Raw genomic sequence first — 17,367 nt, forward strand, 5'->3', positions numbered from 1 at the left:
CATTGAAATCACTATTTCGAGTGAAATTCAATATATTCTGAGAACAGCAAAAAAGGCAAAAAAATTACTTTGTGGAAATTATGTTGTGTTGCACAAAATGTATTATTATATGTTATAATTTTTATTTTATTTTCTTTCACAGATCCAAATTTTAAAATGAGAAATTTTAAAGAATTTATATTTTAATGAAAAATAGGCAAAAATGAATAACATTTTTTATTCCTATTACTGTGAAGGTAAGTTTAACTAAGTCTCAATATGCAGAATGAAGAGGCCTGCAGGAATCTACAAAGTTGAAACACGTTTCTTAAAACACTTTGTTTATGTAGTTTTGAAATCTGGCCATAATCAGATATCAAGTGACCTCCAAAAAAAGAGATTTGAGGGGTTCATAATATTTCATCTTTTTAGCTGTTGAAGGACCGCAATCATTTCAATCATTCTTCTTTGAACATCTTTGCAGTCAAAATTCTGTGCTTACCTTCTATCATTTGCAAGGAAATTTAAAAACGGAAATATGTCACTTTTTGTAACATAGTTATTGTGTAAGATACTCTTTTATATTTTCAAAGAGAGGAAAAGGCACTCTGTGCACTTTTTATACTCCATGAAAATATAACCTCATCATGCAGACCACTTTCGGTTGAAAGGGTGTTCTATAAGTGTTGTTGTGCATGATTGCACTTAATACTCATAGAACAAGACACATGTCTAGATTTATTAGAAATTGTAAATCTCGATATGTGTGTGAATGGTGCACCATTCTACAATTGGTGTAAGAAAGCACAACAAAGAGAGTTGTTTTAATTTCTCCACGTTTTTATATCTTCAATGCATGCTGAAATGTTCAGCATACATTGAAGGAGAAAAATGCATTTTCTCATTGTTTTTGTACAGGAAGGTGTGTCTTCCTGTAGAAAAACAAACAACACATGACACAGATATCCTTGCACTATTGTGCAAGGGTGCCTGTGTCACCACATGGCTGCAGTTTAAGCAGCTGTGCAGAGATAAGCATAGATTTGAAACATATTTATGTACATATGTTGCATCCCTGTGCTTCGGAAGTACTACAGCACACTCCAATTAAAGAGGTTATTGTGTGATGCTGCAGCACTTCCTTATAGTTCTGCACTTATACATCCACCATACGCTACTAATGCATTCATTCAGTCAATTACGTACTACACATACATTCATCTAAACTTTCACACACTAACAAAGAAATGTAGCTCTTTTTTTAAACTAGGAAAGTTAGTTCTTACAAGAACCTTTTTTTTCTTTTCTTCTTTTATGTTTTTTTGGGGGCTTTCTGAACAATTTTGTGATTTTTTTGTTTTTTCTGTAAAAAAAAACAAAAAACAAAACAGGAGAAACCAAACAATGAACTTCAGGGAATCAGGGAACATTTGAGATGTCATCAGTGATGTCATCAGTGACGTCACTGACCATGTCATGAGTGATGTAATATGTGACATCATCAGCAGTGCATTGTGGGGGCGCGAGTTATAGTTAGCTGAACTAACTATAACAGGGGAATTTCTAGGGTTTTGTACGAGGGAAATGTCCAGCTAACTATAACGCCCCTGAAACCTATGGTTTTTTCAGTGAATTTCTAAGGTTTTTTAAATGCTAATTCCTAACTATAACATGCATGAAACCTATGTTTTTTTCAGTGAATATATATATATATATATTATCTACTGGCGGTCGCCAGTAGATAGTTATAGTTAGGACCGTGTTTCCATAGGAAATCCGCAACATTTTATTTGGAATAACTTTGGCGCCGATTGACGAATCCTCGCGAAATTTTCAAAATAGGTGGGGCGCTCCGCTCCACTCCTTCCCTGAAAGTCTCGGGGGGATTCGTCAAGTGGAGTCCCAAAACGCGTTTTCCCCATGCATTTTTTCATAGGACCTTTAGTCCAAGCTACAGCCCGAACGGCTGAACAGAATTACTTGAAATTTGGCAGAGAGGTAGTCCTCAGTTCAGGGATGTGCCTTTTGCAGGTCTGGTGTAAATCTGTTCATTAGTTCCTGAGAAAATTGCAGTTAAAAGCATATATATATCTATAAGCGCGCACTGTGCGCGTACGGTAAGCATACCGTACGCGCACGGTGACGTGCGCGAGCGCAATTCTGATTGGTTGTTAGATGTCAGTAAACATTCGAATCGGTTGAAATCAGGCAGTGTCGGCCGCCATTTTGTCTCTCGCAGTCTGAGGCAATGAAAAACAAAGGGGGAAAACGTGAGAAGGGGGCAGGATGGACAGGTCCTGACCCCCTAGCCTTTGTCAGGGGGTCACTGAAGGACCCACAAGGGTAAAAAAAAAAAATTTTTTGTTTCAAAAAATCGCGGGGTACGCGCACGGCACGAACAACGCATCGTGGGCGCTTGGTGCGCGCAGCGCACCAAGTGCCCACAGCGTGCGCACCGTGCGCGTACGGTACGCGCACGGTGAAAAAACTTTAAAAAAAGAAAAAAATACATAACTTAGCACAAATTCACTGAAAAAACCATAGGTTTCACACACGTTATAGTTAGGAATTAGCATTTAAAAAACCTTGCAAATTCACTTAAAAAACCATAGGTTTCAAACATGTTATAGTTAGCTGGACATTTCACTCGTGAAAAACCATTGAAATTCCCCCGTTATAGTTAGTGCAGGCAACTATAACTCACGTGACCGCAATCCTCTGCTGATGACGTCAGATATTACATCACTGTATTTAGACACTTATTTACCCATGTCTTCTTCCATTAATTTTTAGCTATACATATATTACAAATATTTTTTTTTCAGAAAGACACATATGTCATCAGTGATGTAATATCTGACGTCATCAGCAGAGGATTGCGGTCGCGTGAGTTATAGTTGCCTGCACTAACTATAACGGGGGAATTTCAATGGTTTTTCATGAGTGAAATGTCCAGCTAACTATAACATGTGTGAAACCTATGGTTTTTTAAGTGAATATATATATATATATAATGCACTGTGCTATGAATTTCGTGCTATTAAGCAGAATACTTACGCTTTGAATTTATTCATAATTATGGTGCATCATGGATGATGTATGCTGACAATAGAGGTCACATGTGCAGGGTACTTAAGGCCAATAATATCAAGCACCATGTTTCAACTCACCTGTGAACAAGGCAATCATTTGTCGAAACGCGTCAGGAAAAGAGTGGAATGCTGCCTCTGTGTTACTGAAATAAAGCTTGCAATTCACGGACTTGAAGCCTCGACATCTCTTCTTGTGTGCAGTTTTGAAAGACAGGAGACTCCTTGCCTGTTCCTACGAGGCCGCCCTGCAGGGAAGGGGGCTCCTAGCAAAGTGGAGAACTGTTGTGTGGATATATATATATATATATATATATATATATATATATATATATATATATATATATATATATATATATATATATATATATATATATACACACATATATATATCCACACACTCCGTCACTCCTCATCATGTTTGCAAAGACAGAGACAGACCACGGTGTCGTGCTGCAATATTTTTTTTGCCTTACTCGGTCTTGATGCGTTTCGGCTCGGGTGAGCCTTGATCACATGACACGGAAGTAAGTGATTTTTTCTGTTTTAAAGTGACAGTGCTCCATGCAAAATATCACATGGTGACATACAGCAAGGGACATAGCAGAAATACTTGAATAATTTGCATCTGAATCATCACAAGCAGAATGTCCAACATTGCATTTTTGAATTGGCATATATATACAGGTAAAATCATATAAACATATTTATTGTAATTCCTTTTGGTTGATTTCCCAACCTTTATATTATTTATGTTGTTTTAACCGCTAATTCTGCGTCTCATAAAATTACTAAACCCAATCGTAGACTCAGTGCATAAAATGTGTGCAAATTCGCTGGGTGTTGCTGATCTGTGTATGAATTAAAATTAGTAGTGCTCAATTGATAGTGAATAAAGTGCTGGTGCTGGTAAAATTGACCCCATTCTAATTGGTCAAATACATGATTGATATTCATGTTGCTACAGTTTAAAAAGCTGGTATCGATGTTATTTATTCCTTGGTTTTATGTGCAAAGCGTTAAGGTCATAGTCAATCCAAAAGCTGATTACATCTGTAACGTTTCAGTTTGTCACTTCCTCGCAAATGGGTCTGGATGACTGTACCATCGATGTTAGTTACGGTAAAATACCACAATATGAGCCTCTTATTGATTTCTCGTTCAAGGTTGTCCTTAATAATACTGCATAACTGAAAAGAATTACTATGTGATATCCCAAGTTCACCTACGAAGGCATGTCCGTTTCAGTGTTGCCAGTAGTTTTGTGTGTCAGTTTTGCCCTTTGTCTTGTTTTATGTTTGTCTCAGATTGTGTCCGATGTTGGTCATACATCGAAATGAATCATAAGGTAAATGCTCAGATATGAATTACACCCATATAGCATCTAATAAATAATAAATATATCTATAATATCATTAAATATATATTTACAAAAATACATTTGGATGATACAGGGCCCGATTTACAGAACTAATCTGAGACAAAATCCTAAACTTACTACTTTTGGTATTCACAGAAGGCATTTAGTAGTAGTACAATTAGGATTTTGTCTTAAGTCTGTTTTAAGTCTGTCTTAAGTCTGACTTAAGTTTGTCTTAAGTCTGTCTTAAGTTTGTCTTAAGTCAAATTTAAGACAAAATCCTAACTTTACTACTACTAAATTTCTTCTGTGAATACCAAAAGTAGTAAGTTTAGGATTTTGTCTCAGATTAGTTCTGTGAATCAGGCCCCCAGAGATTAAAATAATTAAATCATTGATATGTGCATAATGCGTTGATTCTTAAAAATTAATAAAATCCATAAAATTGAATAGATAGGTGCCGATTCCGATCCTGTAAAACCCGGGTACAAATGGTCGTACGTAGCGTTTTCTCCGTACGACTCGTACCCGGGAATTCCACCGTACAAACCAGCAAGTACGATTTGTACAGAAATACAATTTCCGTATGAATCGTAAAAAACACCGTACGGCTAAAAAATACATACAATTCCGATCCTGGACAGCGCGTATGTGACGTCCGCACAGAGTCAGGCAGCGTTTTACAGACCAGCAAGTACGATTCGTACCCACAGCACTCCGCACGGCTATATTTTTACGGGAGCCAAAAAGTGCCGGAAAAGCTAAGTACACCGCGATGCATGAGGAAAAGGTGACCCGCTACGCGACGTACACGCCATCACCCACATCGTACGTTTCATCATGTACGGTGCGTACCCCAACATTGCATATGTACGGACCGTACCCCCCACCCCCGTATGTATGGACCGTAACCCCCACCCCCCTGTATGTACGGACCGTACCCCCCACCCCCCGTATGTACGGACCGTACCCCCCACCCCCTGTATGTACGGACCGTACCCCAGGCGTACCCCCACCCGCGTATGTACGCACCGTACCCCAGGCATACCCCCCACCCACGTATGTACGCACCGTACCCCAGGCATACCCCAATCCTCGCGTATGGACGGACTGTACATACGTGAGGATTGGGGTACGCCTGGGGTACGGTGCGTACATACGCGGGTGGGGGTACGCCTGTGGTACAGTGCGTACATACGCGGGTGGGGGGTACGCCTGGGGTACGGACCATACATACGCGGGTGGGGGGTACGCCTGGGGTACGGTGTGGACATACGCGGGGGTGGGGGGTATGGTCCATACATACGGGGGTGGTGGGTACGGTCCATACATACGGGGGTGGGGTGTACGGTCCGTACATATGGGGGGTGGGGGGTACGGTCCATACATACGGGGGTGGGGGGTACAGTCCGTACATACATATGGGGGTACGGTCCGAACATACGGGGTGGGGGGTACGGTCTGTACATATGGGGGTGGGGAGGTATGGCCCGTACATACAGGGGGTGGGGGGTATGGTGCGGATGTACACAGGAGGGGTGGGAGGCTGGGGGGGCCGTACGACTCGTACCCCGGGCACAAGTGTACTCGGGGTAGGGCTCGTACAAAGTTCGCTCCTTTTCCATGCGCTTATGTTTTCGGACGCGCGGTACGGATCGTACTTGCGCGCTCGGACTTCAGTTTTACGATTTGTATGTAAAACTGTCCGGGGACATCTCGTAGACTTTTCCCGAGGCGATTCGTATGTATTTTTCACGTACGAATCGTACTTCGCCATTTGTACGGGACTTGTACGATTCGTACGTAAAAAAATATGGATACGAGTCGTATGGGAAAAAAAATCCAGGATCGGAACCGACCCCATACTGTTTGTAAATATGTCAGAAAATGTTACAGTATGCTGATTCATAGGCATTCTCCATATAAAATTCTCTAGCCTAAAATCCTCACTGTAGGCCCCGTTGCTTCCATTGTCCTGTCCTGTAACATTCTGTCTATCACCAACCCTGTCCTGCAGTAGCTCTTCCCTAGATCGGGCCATCAACTTGATAATAGCTGACTCAATTATCTTGTGGGAATAACCTCTTTCCCAGAACCTGCTGCTGCATTCAGCCTGTGCTGTCAGGAGATCTTCTTGTTTGCTATGCAGCCTCCTCAGCCGCAGCATCTCGCCATATGGAATACTATTGATGAGATGCCGCGGATGTGCGCTGCTGGCATGTAATGTAGAGTTTCCCGATGTTGGTTTTCTGTATAGCTTGGTCTCAATCCTGTTTTCTACAATGTACACTTGTGTGTCTAGAAATGTTACAGTACTACTGCTTATGGTTGCTGTGAAATGCAAATTGATCTCATTGTTATTAATGTCTGTCACAAATTGCATTGCTCTTTCAACTGTACCATCCCACACAAGAAATAAATCGTCTATGTATCGTAACCATGATACTATCCTGTTGTTGACCTCCAATGCGTGTGTGGTGTTCAGGACCAGCTCCTCACACCACCCCATATGGAGGCAGGCGTAACTTGGGGAGAATCTGGCCCCCATTGCCACTCCCCTGATTTTCTGATACAGGATGTTATTGAAAGGAGCACATTGTTGTGGAGGCAAAACATCACCATATCAATAAGCTTTCTTTTGTGATCCTCAGATCCTCAGAATGGTCGCAGTCTTTGTTCAGGTAATGTTCCATGGCTTTTACCCCATCCTCGTGCCTGATGCTTGTGTACAAAGACGTCACGTCTAGGGCTACCATCTGATACATGCTTTTCCATTCTGTTTCTTTGAGTTTTCTCAGGAAGTCGCTGGTGTCACGTACATACGATGGTAAAGATTTTACGTGTGTTTAGAGAAAGTAATCTACATACTGAGAAGTATGTTCAAGGAGGCTGTTGCGGGCCGAGATGATAGGTCGACCCTGGGGCTTGATTGGATTTTTGTGAGTCTTTGGAATGAAGTAGAGTTAAGATTATTTCCTATGAGATCTTATTTTCATCCCCTGCCTCCATTAGGGGAGTGTGTTGAGTCCTGTGCTCACTGTGTAATGGAACTAAGCTATAGTCCACTGGTGAGCCCATCTCCTTTTGTGTGTTTAGTATAACACCCTAAGTGGCAAGTGTATGCCCATGCTCGCTGTGTTACTTAAACTAAGCTATACCCGACTGATGAGCCTGAGGACCGGGCCTGGCAATTCAGGCTGGACTTTTTTTATTGGAACAGGTTCGAGACTGATTTGCATATGGCTGAGTCCAAACTGAGGTGGCATGGTAAGCAAAGAACAATGGGTTGTAATGCTATTCCAAGCGATTGCCAGTGGCTAGACAAATTGCAAGCATTCTTCCCATTAGCTTTTGGATGTTTAGGGGTTCTCCGTCAAACCCCTCCTCCCTCAAAATCAACCTTGATAATTCATGGGTTGCCTGCGACACCACCATGGGCCCCTGAACTCCCTGTGCTGATGCACCCTGTAAATGCAGCACCCGCATGAAGTGGAAAGGGCCTCTGCTTGTTTGCAAATTGTTGGAGTTTCAATTTAGGAATGAGATGGTTAAGTCCAGATTATGTCCAAAGCCAGGTGTGTTTAATAAAATATGCACACAATTAGCTATAATGAGATTGATGATTCTTGACTCAACAACAACGAGTATCTCGCAAACATGAATGTGGCCAACAGATCTGGTGTTACAGTAACCAAGAGTAATCACATCCCTCTAGAGCCAGTCAATGGAGCAGGGCTTGGGTGTGACCTTAGGCAAAAAAAATCATGATCATTAAGGAAAACAGAAACATGGTGTTTAGATGCAGAAAAAATATAATATTGTAAGTAAGTATGACATATTTTATTTGCTGTTGTTGGAGGAAGGGTGAGATCTGTTTAGCCAATCCGTTTTGTCAATGGTCGGAGCTGTAAAGTTGTTTCTTGGTCACCAGTGCAGAAATATGGCTGGAAGATGCAAGGTACAGGGCGAGGATGGAGAGAGAAAAGCTTAGATGCATCGTCCACACTGTAAAATGAAACATTTCCTGCCTCACAGTCTAGGAAAACCCCTATCACTCGAGGCGGCTTTGTCGGCACGATGGGTGTTGAAGAGGGGGAGCTGAAGACCTTGTACTTAAGGCCATTGTCCAGTCCCAGGGCCCAGTATCTGTTGTCAGTAGTTGCTTGGAAAAAACCCTTTCTGTTTGCAAATGTATCACATACTCCAATGTCCCAGTTCTTGGCGTTTCCGACAACCACCTCCCAGTAATGCCGCCCAAAGGACAGTCTTTCTTTCCCCAGCACACAGAGACGTTTATCAAATCTTTCTGACATGTCTGGCAAATTCTGCCATGTTGCTCCCACTTTTACACTGTTTCTGTCCTTGGATAATTCACACAATGGGTGAGCTGTATCAGGATCAAACGAGATGTTTCCTGCAGAAATATAAAGAGCAAATTACAGATTAAGTGTGCAGTAAACATTTTGGGACTGGTATAGAGTAATTAGTATATAATGCACTTGTAATAAAATGTATAGGATATCATATTTGTGATGATGCACAGCCGTCAAACTCGAAATCAGTCCTGTAATCATATTTTTATAAAGAAAGTTGAACTTACATTCAAGACAGTCACTAAACCTGTCTCAATTCTGGTAGTCTCTCTCTATAATGCACTATATCTTCATCTTGTGCTGTTCAATATGGGACTTAATATACCTTTACTCATCTGCAATACTCTTTGTTTCTTGTAATAGCACTGGTAGCTGAATCCTTTGTTTGTTTTTATCCTAGCAGTCTGACCATAGAGGCAGAACACAGAACAAGGTCTATGATGAAGGCTCATTTAATTAATGTCCAAATATTTAAAATATTGACATATCGAATAAATGTGTTTGATATCACCAATTGTCATTTGAATTTGGATTCTCATTGTAACTGATAGTTATAAAATTAATAAAATGTTGTTAGTATTTTTTCTCAAAAGTTACCTTCAGACCAATAATTCGATTTTTTGGCGTGCAGATTTATTCTATAGGTTAAACTATTAAAATAATCAACCACCACCAGGGTCCTTTTTCTACTAAATCCCTGAGCATCCAATACCACCTGGCCCCATCTATGTAGTTTGTAAATGTCAAAGGACTGTGATTGACATAAACTTGAAGAAAAAGTACAACATTTTTGAGTGATGGACACATGCCCTGCGCCACCACTTATGGTGCATAGTCTCTTCAACTTTGAGCACCAATATTTCATAGCATTGCCCCCACAGAATGTGAATCACAAGGCACACTCTATTGCCGGTGTTTTGTGGAACCTTTTTTTTACATTTGTAAGCAACATACATAAGACCGAAGTGAAACCCATTGAAAGGTATAAGACATCCAGTACGAAGGCCTCATAATGTCAACAGCGTTTAAAAAAGCACACACATTTCTAAACCCTGCCTGTCACCTTTGCAGGATAAGTGCAAATTGTAATAAACTGAAAAAGAGAATAATATGACAACTTAAATTGTATTTTATTTTGTTTGATACTTTATATGTTAAAACGGCACAGTTCGTGACTAAGCCTATGTTAGGTAGGTTTCTGCAGCGGCAAAGCAGCGGCAAAATAAATATAACATGGTCATGATCATTATTCACCTTCAAATGTGCTGTGTGAAATAATAATGAAAAATTGTCATTAAGATCAATTTGATGGAAAATAAGAACATTTTGTTGTTTAAGAAATGTTCTACAAAACCGTGACAATAAAGTAAAACAAATGAGGTTCCTGGGCTCACCACAACAGTTGTTGTCCCCCATAAATAACACCAGCCTTCACCATGACTGTTGTGTCTGCTTATGGGGTATTTTCACTCCTTAGTATCAGGGAGGCACTTGCAGGCCAGCTGTCCCAGGATAATACTACTTTGCTGAACTGGGGCTTAGGCAGGAAAGACATAACTATCTAAAAGTTTGATTGGATTTTAATAAATATAATATATATACTTGAAATCACTATTTTAGCCATTTCCTGTCAAAGGTTACGATAAATTTTTAGTGAAAATAGTTTTTGGGGGTTAGTCACTGGAGAAACCTGGCAACTTTGATTTTGCACAAGTTTTACTTATAAAAATCAGCCATTCTACCATGTGGGCAACAAGGTGTACTTAGGGGCGACATAAAAATATTTAAAATCGTGGTTTCCTGCCTCTCTGAAAGGGTTATTTTGACAGTTCTGATAGCTGGTTTTTGGGCTGCTGCAGTCAGGCAACACATGGTAGGTCTGAAGCTATGTTTTACAGACTTATTCTGTGGAGGGCACAATAGATGCTGCAGTCTACAAGTAGCATTTATATTACAGACCCTGGGTGCATTTTCTACTCCATATACTAGAGACTTGATGGCAAGGTAACTATGTCAATCAACTATGTTTAACAGGGGGCACTGGTACTCTATTCCTGTTTAGTAGAAGTAAAGTGCTCAGAGTTCTAAGTCTAGCAAAACAGATAGGGCAAAAATGTGTACAAATAGATTTTCTGTTTGGTAAATATCCATGGATCTTTCCTTTCTATATGCATCCAAAAATTGATATGATGAAACCAGCACAAGGAAGGCCAATAGTTTCTGGTACAGGACATGTTAAGGGAAATCCATCCTGCCATATAAATAACTTTTAGCTATCCATTCTATTTAATTTTACGCCATATTTGCAAGATACATTGGATTTTCTTCAAAATTACATTGGATTATGTGGGTAGCCACATTTTAATTGGTAGCCCCTAATATCCCTGCCTTTCATACCTTTTTCTAACATTTGGATGCTATAAATAATGCATTTCTCATAAATGTATTCTGCCAGCTACTTGAAACATTCACAAATTTTCATTTTGAAGACAGCATTTGTTCAGATGCACAGTTAGTAGTAATAATAATAAAACAATGTATAAAGCGCATGGCTGCTTCAGCAGAAGTGTCCTAGCGCTGAAAAGGTCTGGCTACCAAAAAGAGACACAGAAAGCCTGAAGGAAACCAGGGAACTATCTAAAAACCTTGTTTTGAGATTTTTCAGGAATAAAATCTCTGTCTGAGGTGCAGCGGAAGAGATATTTTCATATCTTGGGAGCCAGAAAGTTAAAGTTACTTTGTCTTTGAAGAACAATTTTACGCCTAAGCTAATGACACTGCAAGGGGGTGCAAATCCACTACTGGTGGTCATGTAAAGCGATTTGATACATTTGGGTCAAGTTCGCGTTATATCAAATGCCCCCCAAAAAATGATGGAGTGTGGAAGATCTCTTGGTTACTTGGCTAAGTTTAATCGGTGATGTATTTATCGTCTTGAAAAGATTAAATGAGTTTATGTGAATTTTTTTTAGGGAGGAGTTCGCAGAGTTTTACTCTGTAGAATCCTGCAGAGTTACCAAAAAACTCTGCTGGATTCCCCGGAGTGCTGTAAACTGACAGAGTTCCTTACAATACTTTACCAGCTGATATATCAGTGCCCTATCTCACTGCAAGAAACCCCACTGCCAGCAGGAAACACAAACCTGGGATTCGCGCTTGTCCAGGCGCCTTCTCTTATCGCACAAATGAAAAATCATGTAATCTGATTATTTGTAAAATGGAATGCATCACTATGTAAATGTATGTATGGATACTTGTATAGCGCACGACTACCCAGAGGCCTCTCGGCGCTTGTACGAATACCGCTGTGGAACCCATCCTGGCTTTTCCCTGTGAGGCATCCACTCCTGGGCACCCCCAAGGTGAAGGCCAGGCATCCTTAGTGTTGTGGGGGCAGTTGTGGAGATTAAGCAAGCTATTGCCCAGAGTTGCAGAGTGGGACTCCATGATTAGAATGGCACCGAGGCGAGAATTATCAGGTCCGTGGAATTTTTGAGCCCAAGACCCGCCGTGGCGGGGAATTGAACCCTGGTCCCGGGCTAGACCTCTGTATCAGGGTCTGCCGCTCTAATCATTGAGCCACACTTCTCCACTATCAAACAGCTTTGTGGAGAGGATGTCGGGGTTAGAGACAGAAGAAATGGCTAACAGAAGAAACACTGAACAGAAGTGCAACAAAATGTCACAGAGACAGACTAAAAACCACGAATCAATGAAGCAACAGACACAAAAGATTCAGCGAAACGCCTGCTCCTAATCATTCTTGACAACAGTAACGCAGTCAGCACTGTCCATGTCAGCAAAGCTTTCAGCCATCTGTTTCCGCACACAAACTCAACATCTGCTCTTTGCTGCTGGTGCACGTGAGGACACTCAACATGCCAACAGGTCTGCACTGAAGCAGTGTGCTACCGAAGTGGGACTACTGCAGCTGTCTTGTCTTCACAGTTGTAGTCAGAGAAAGTCAGCTTGGCTGTTCACATGTTTGAGCGTCACAGTTAGCTTTTCTTCTGCAGTTCTGTCACTATCAGACGGAAAGCACTGCACCCCTTGAGTATGAAGCAGACGCCCAGAGCCTGCAGCGATAAAAGTGATGCACTGAGGCACACCAATCGAGGTCAGAGCAGCCCTGCATTTGACTTTGAACCAGACGCCGTTCCGGCTCTTACCCGGCCTGGAGTACTATTACTCACAAAACGTACTTGGTGTGAGGGAAATGGCATCTTGGAGGTCTCTCTCCTGGATCCCACCTCACCCGCATGGCCTATAGGGGGGGTTAGAGTGCCCCTTTGGCTCAGCAGCAGCGATGCACAGCGAACTGCATCACTGTGACTTCCATCACGTTCCAGATTACACGTCGCCGGGGTGCATTCTGTATGCATCCAATCAGATACAGTCAAAAATCCTAATGACCAATAACAAGGAGAGGAAGTGCAATCAACATATATTCACTGAATGGCAAACATTAGATTGGGTTGTGCAAGTTGTAGTAGGTCAGAGCCACCCATTTTAGATACAGGCACATCTCTACCAGATTCTGTCCCCAGCATATCTCCAAGGTGGCCGGTAAACTCCGCTCCGCCAACGGAGTTTGCAGAGTTGTTGCCGAATTCCGCACGGCAAGGGGAGCACGGAGTGGGCAAACTCCACAAACTCCGCCAGCGGAGCAGAGTTTACCACCAACCCCGAATTATATTGTGATAAGCGATCTATTATGATGATTAACAATTAACTTCTGGTAAGAAAGCCTCATATTCCTTGGTCTCAAATGGACTATTGTTGTATCAAAGATAACAACTTCTGTACATCAGTAAGAAATGGCAGTTAAAGCAAAATACACAGAGATTCACTTCACACCATCTCATTGTAGAACAGCATTTATTACTGTAAATTTATCATGGTCAAATTAAATTGTGGCATTATTGCTGGTTTTGATTGAGAAACGTTATCATATCCTTAAATAGCGTTTCCTTCAATTTCATTAAATATATTGCCATATTTAAGAGATATGTAAGCACAAAGTCACTTTCAGAAGTTGAAAACATGTGAGAAAACTTGGTGACAGCCCTTACCAAAAGGGTTCTTTTCTTCTGGCTGTTGCAAAATTTGCAGCATCTAAATGAATATTTCTTTAAATAGTCCATAAAATGAAGAGATATGAGATATTATTTAAATATAAATCTTAATGTTTAAAATACTATATAGAAACATTATCATATCCTTAAAACAGATACTGTCTCCTTCAATTTCATTAAATACATTGCAATATCTAAGGAATATTTTAGTACATAGTCACTTTCAGAAGTTGAAAACATGTGATAAAACTTGGCGACCACCCTTTCTAAATGGCTTATTTCCTTCTGGCCTTTGCAAAATTTGTAAAAATTCATCAAACTGCAAAAAGGTCATTGCCTAACTGAAGATTTTGGCAGAAAATAATAAATTATATATTTTTTAAACTGCCTGACAACCTTTGCGATCTATATCATTGCATGTTCTTGTTGTATAAATATTGTGGTGTCCTGCTGGACATGCAACAATGCAGCTTCCCCTATGATGCTGCACTAACACCCACTCAACACCCATCCATCACAGACGTCACCAGTCAGGTGAGCCTGCCAATAAAAGGGGGCGGGTGCCCAGGGCCAGGACCAGTTACATTCCAGCACATATAGTGTCTGTGTGGCCGTTTATCATAGGATGTGGGCCTAGGTCCCTGCATCATTACATTGGCAACAAGGTGGATGGCCCACCTGTCATCCATTTTGACAGCGATCTGCTGAGTGGCTGTCCTCCCTTTATGGGGGCAGCCACTGTTCTTCCCAATGGGGGTAAGGAGGTGCAGCCTCATTGCAGAGAGCAGAAAGCTGGGCATACATCCTCCATTCAGCTCTGAACCCCACTGTTTCTGAGTGCGAAGGCTCATGAGGTAAGAATTCAGGTCCACCAAAGCGCAATACCTCCAAGAAAAGAGTGTCATAGGAAGGAGCGGCGAGGGCCCCAGGAAGCAATCAAGCATTATAACCTTAGACCTGAAATCTAACTTCAGACCTGAAATCTAATGGCCCGATTCACAAAGGTAAACTTTAAATCTGAAGTCTAAGTTTACCTTTACAAATCGGGCCCTTAGACTTCCGAGCTAAAGTTAGAATTCAGGTCTACAGACCTGAGTTTACCTTTGTGCTTCAGGGTCTGAGTGTACATCCCCCAGAGACACAACATTGATTATCCCAACTTGCCAGGTGGACATGACTCCAGGAAGTAGAGGGCCTACGGAAAGCGTGGCCAGACCACAAGGAGGACAGAAACACACAACACTGTGTGATCCAGCCACTAGGACCACATTGTCCCACACCCTCATGGCACACTGTGCCACACACATCCCACCAACCATAAATGATGGCAGCAAAGCCACAAGGTGCAAGTCCTGTACAACCCATCGAAGTGGAAACAGATCCATGGCTCAGAGTGAGAGTCACAAGTTGGTCTTAACCCCTTCCATGCTTATGACGAGCGCAGCTCGTCATGAGTCACAGTGGAGCTGTGCTCATGACGAGCTGGGCTCGTCATAACGGCCGCGGTCCACCCACGCGCGATTGATTCCCCGCCTGTGCGGGCAAAATAATCAGTGGGCGGAGTCATGACGAGCCCAGCTCGTCAAGAGCACAGCCCCACTATGACTCATGACGAGCTGGGCTCGTCACGTGCACCGCGGCGCCACGCCCCCCACGCGCCGTCGGGGAATTACCCCCACGGCGAAGGGGTTAAAAGAAGGAATATGTAGCATGTGGCCACACACAGAACCCAAGATAACAAGTAAACGCAACACCCAAAGCCAGTGGCCAGACTACAGAGACAGTCGACCACTGAGGCCCTGCTGGCCAGTCCTGAAGAAAGTGTGTACCTCTGCACCAAGAGAACAAAAGGAAACTAGTCTTATGAGAAGCAAAGAAGAAAAGGAAGTGTAACCTGCCTGTCCACACTGGGAAACCTGACAACCAACCAAGCCCAGAAGGAGGGAAGATCAAGAGTGGCTAGACATAATGGGGCACTCAAGAGGACTAGAGATTCTGAAGGAGTACATTTAGCCACACAAGCAAGCCACCAAGGTGAAACAGGGAGGACCTGGCAACAGCACATCCGGAGAACCCGACAGTAAGCTGCAAGTACAAGGCGAACTGAGTCTGCTCCACACTTCCCAGGGTATTTGTCCAAACACAGTAACCAGCAGCTCAGCAAACCAGAGCATCCATGATGAAGGATGCAGATGCCTCTACAAGGAGAGGATGTAATCACCTGGCAACCATCACTCCAAGTTGTCCATGACCCAGGAAGGAATGCCTGCTACCATCAAGACAAGTCATTGCCACCTGTCATACAAGTTCACCACACAGCTGGCAACTCCTTCACACCAGTCCCTGTCTAGTACATCATCACTCTCACCCAGGGAGCATCAAATGACCAGAGTGGAGTCCAACACCATTGTTATACCTGAAGGCTAGAAGAACCACTGACCATCTGAAAAATCAGCCAGCAAGAAACTACTTGCTCACCCTGCAAGCATCCTGATCCTAGTAGAGAGAGCGCGTCTTGACATGACCCAACTACTCCTGCTGTTGCACAAGTGACTAGGCAGGAGGAATGTAGTGCCCTGCTGGACAGGTAACGATGCAGCCCTTCCCCCAAGTTGGCACTAACACCCACACCAAACCCATCCATCTCAGGCATTCATGGTCTGGTGACCCTGCAAACAAAAAGAGGCTGGGTACACAAGTCCTGGACCAGTTACATATCCTCACATGTAGTGTCTGTGTGGTCATTTGTCTTGTGCTGACAGCATATCTCGACAACTGTAATCAAGAACTGGTGAACACATGAGCGTCATTACAAATGGTCATATGAAATGTGTTACAGCACAACATTTTGCTGTTTCATAACTGCGCCTTAAATAAATGTAGGTATTTTGTAATTGTGTGAAAGCTAATATGTTCACAAAGGTACAATTTTACCTACGAGAAGGAGCATTAAGCAGACTCCCGATACACATCTGGACCACCACCTCAGTTCCGAAATTCCGAATTGCTCTCAAGACCTGGCTGTCCGAATAAGGCTCCAGGGCCTGCAAGCACCTGCATACCCTATCAGGTTATTAGCTGTGATTTAACAATTCTGATTGATTAAGTCAACCTGTATATTTTTTAAATTCAAAAATCTTAAAATAATCATGTACAGAATGTGTATCTTGCTGTGAATACTTGACACATGGCAATATGTGCCTGCATGTATCTGAGCTGTGAACACGTTTTTCTGCCCCTTTGAACTACATTGTCAAGAATCTGAAACAATGTGCTAATTGAAGTTTAATTGACTATGTTGCTCAGTGGAGAGGGCAGGTTTTTATGCCAGAAAGGTTGAAAGGTTCCTTACCCGGGCAGCAGTCCAGTTTTGTATTTTAGGAAAATGTAGGAAAACGCCAGGAGACCTGTTCACGTCGCAATGGAGGCGTGTTTCTTAAATCGTGGTTGGGCTGGGACAAAGTCATGCATACATGATTGCATGGTAATAA

General features: G+C 42.3%; 1 protein-coding gene across 1 annotated transcript in view; it reads right to left on the minus strand.

Annotated features, from left to right (window-relative positions):
- Nucleotides 1–8,303: 8,303 nt before the first annotated feature.
- Nucleotides 8,304–17,367, minus strand: part of LOC146809835 (E3 ubiquitin-protein ligase TRIM11-like) — a 221,101-nt gene continuing 212,037 nt past the window's right edge. Inside the window, exon 12 of the mRNA XM_085614913.1 lies at nt 8,304–8,842. Coding sequence (XP_085471039.1) covers nt 8,304–8,842 — 539 coding nt within the window. The remainder of the gene's footprint in view (nt 8,843–17,367) is intronic.

Source organism: Triturus cristatus, chromosome 7 (genome assembly GCF_964204655.1).
Source record: "Triturus cristatus chromosome 7, aTriCri1.1, whole genome shotgun sequence".
NCBI classification, from domain to species: Eukaryota; Metazoa; Chordata; class Amphibia; order Caudata; family Salamandridae; genus Triturus; species Triturus cristatus.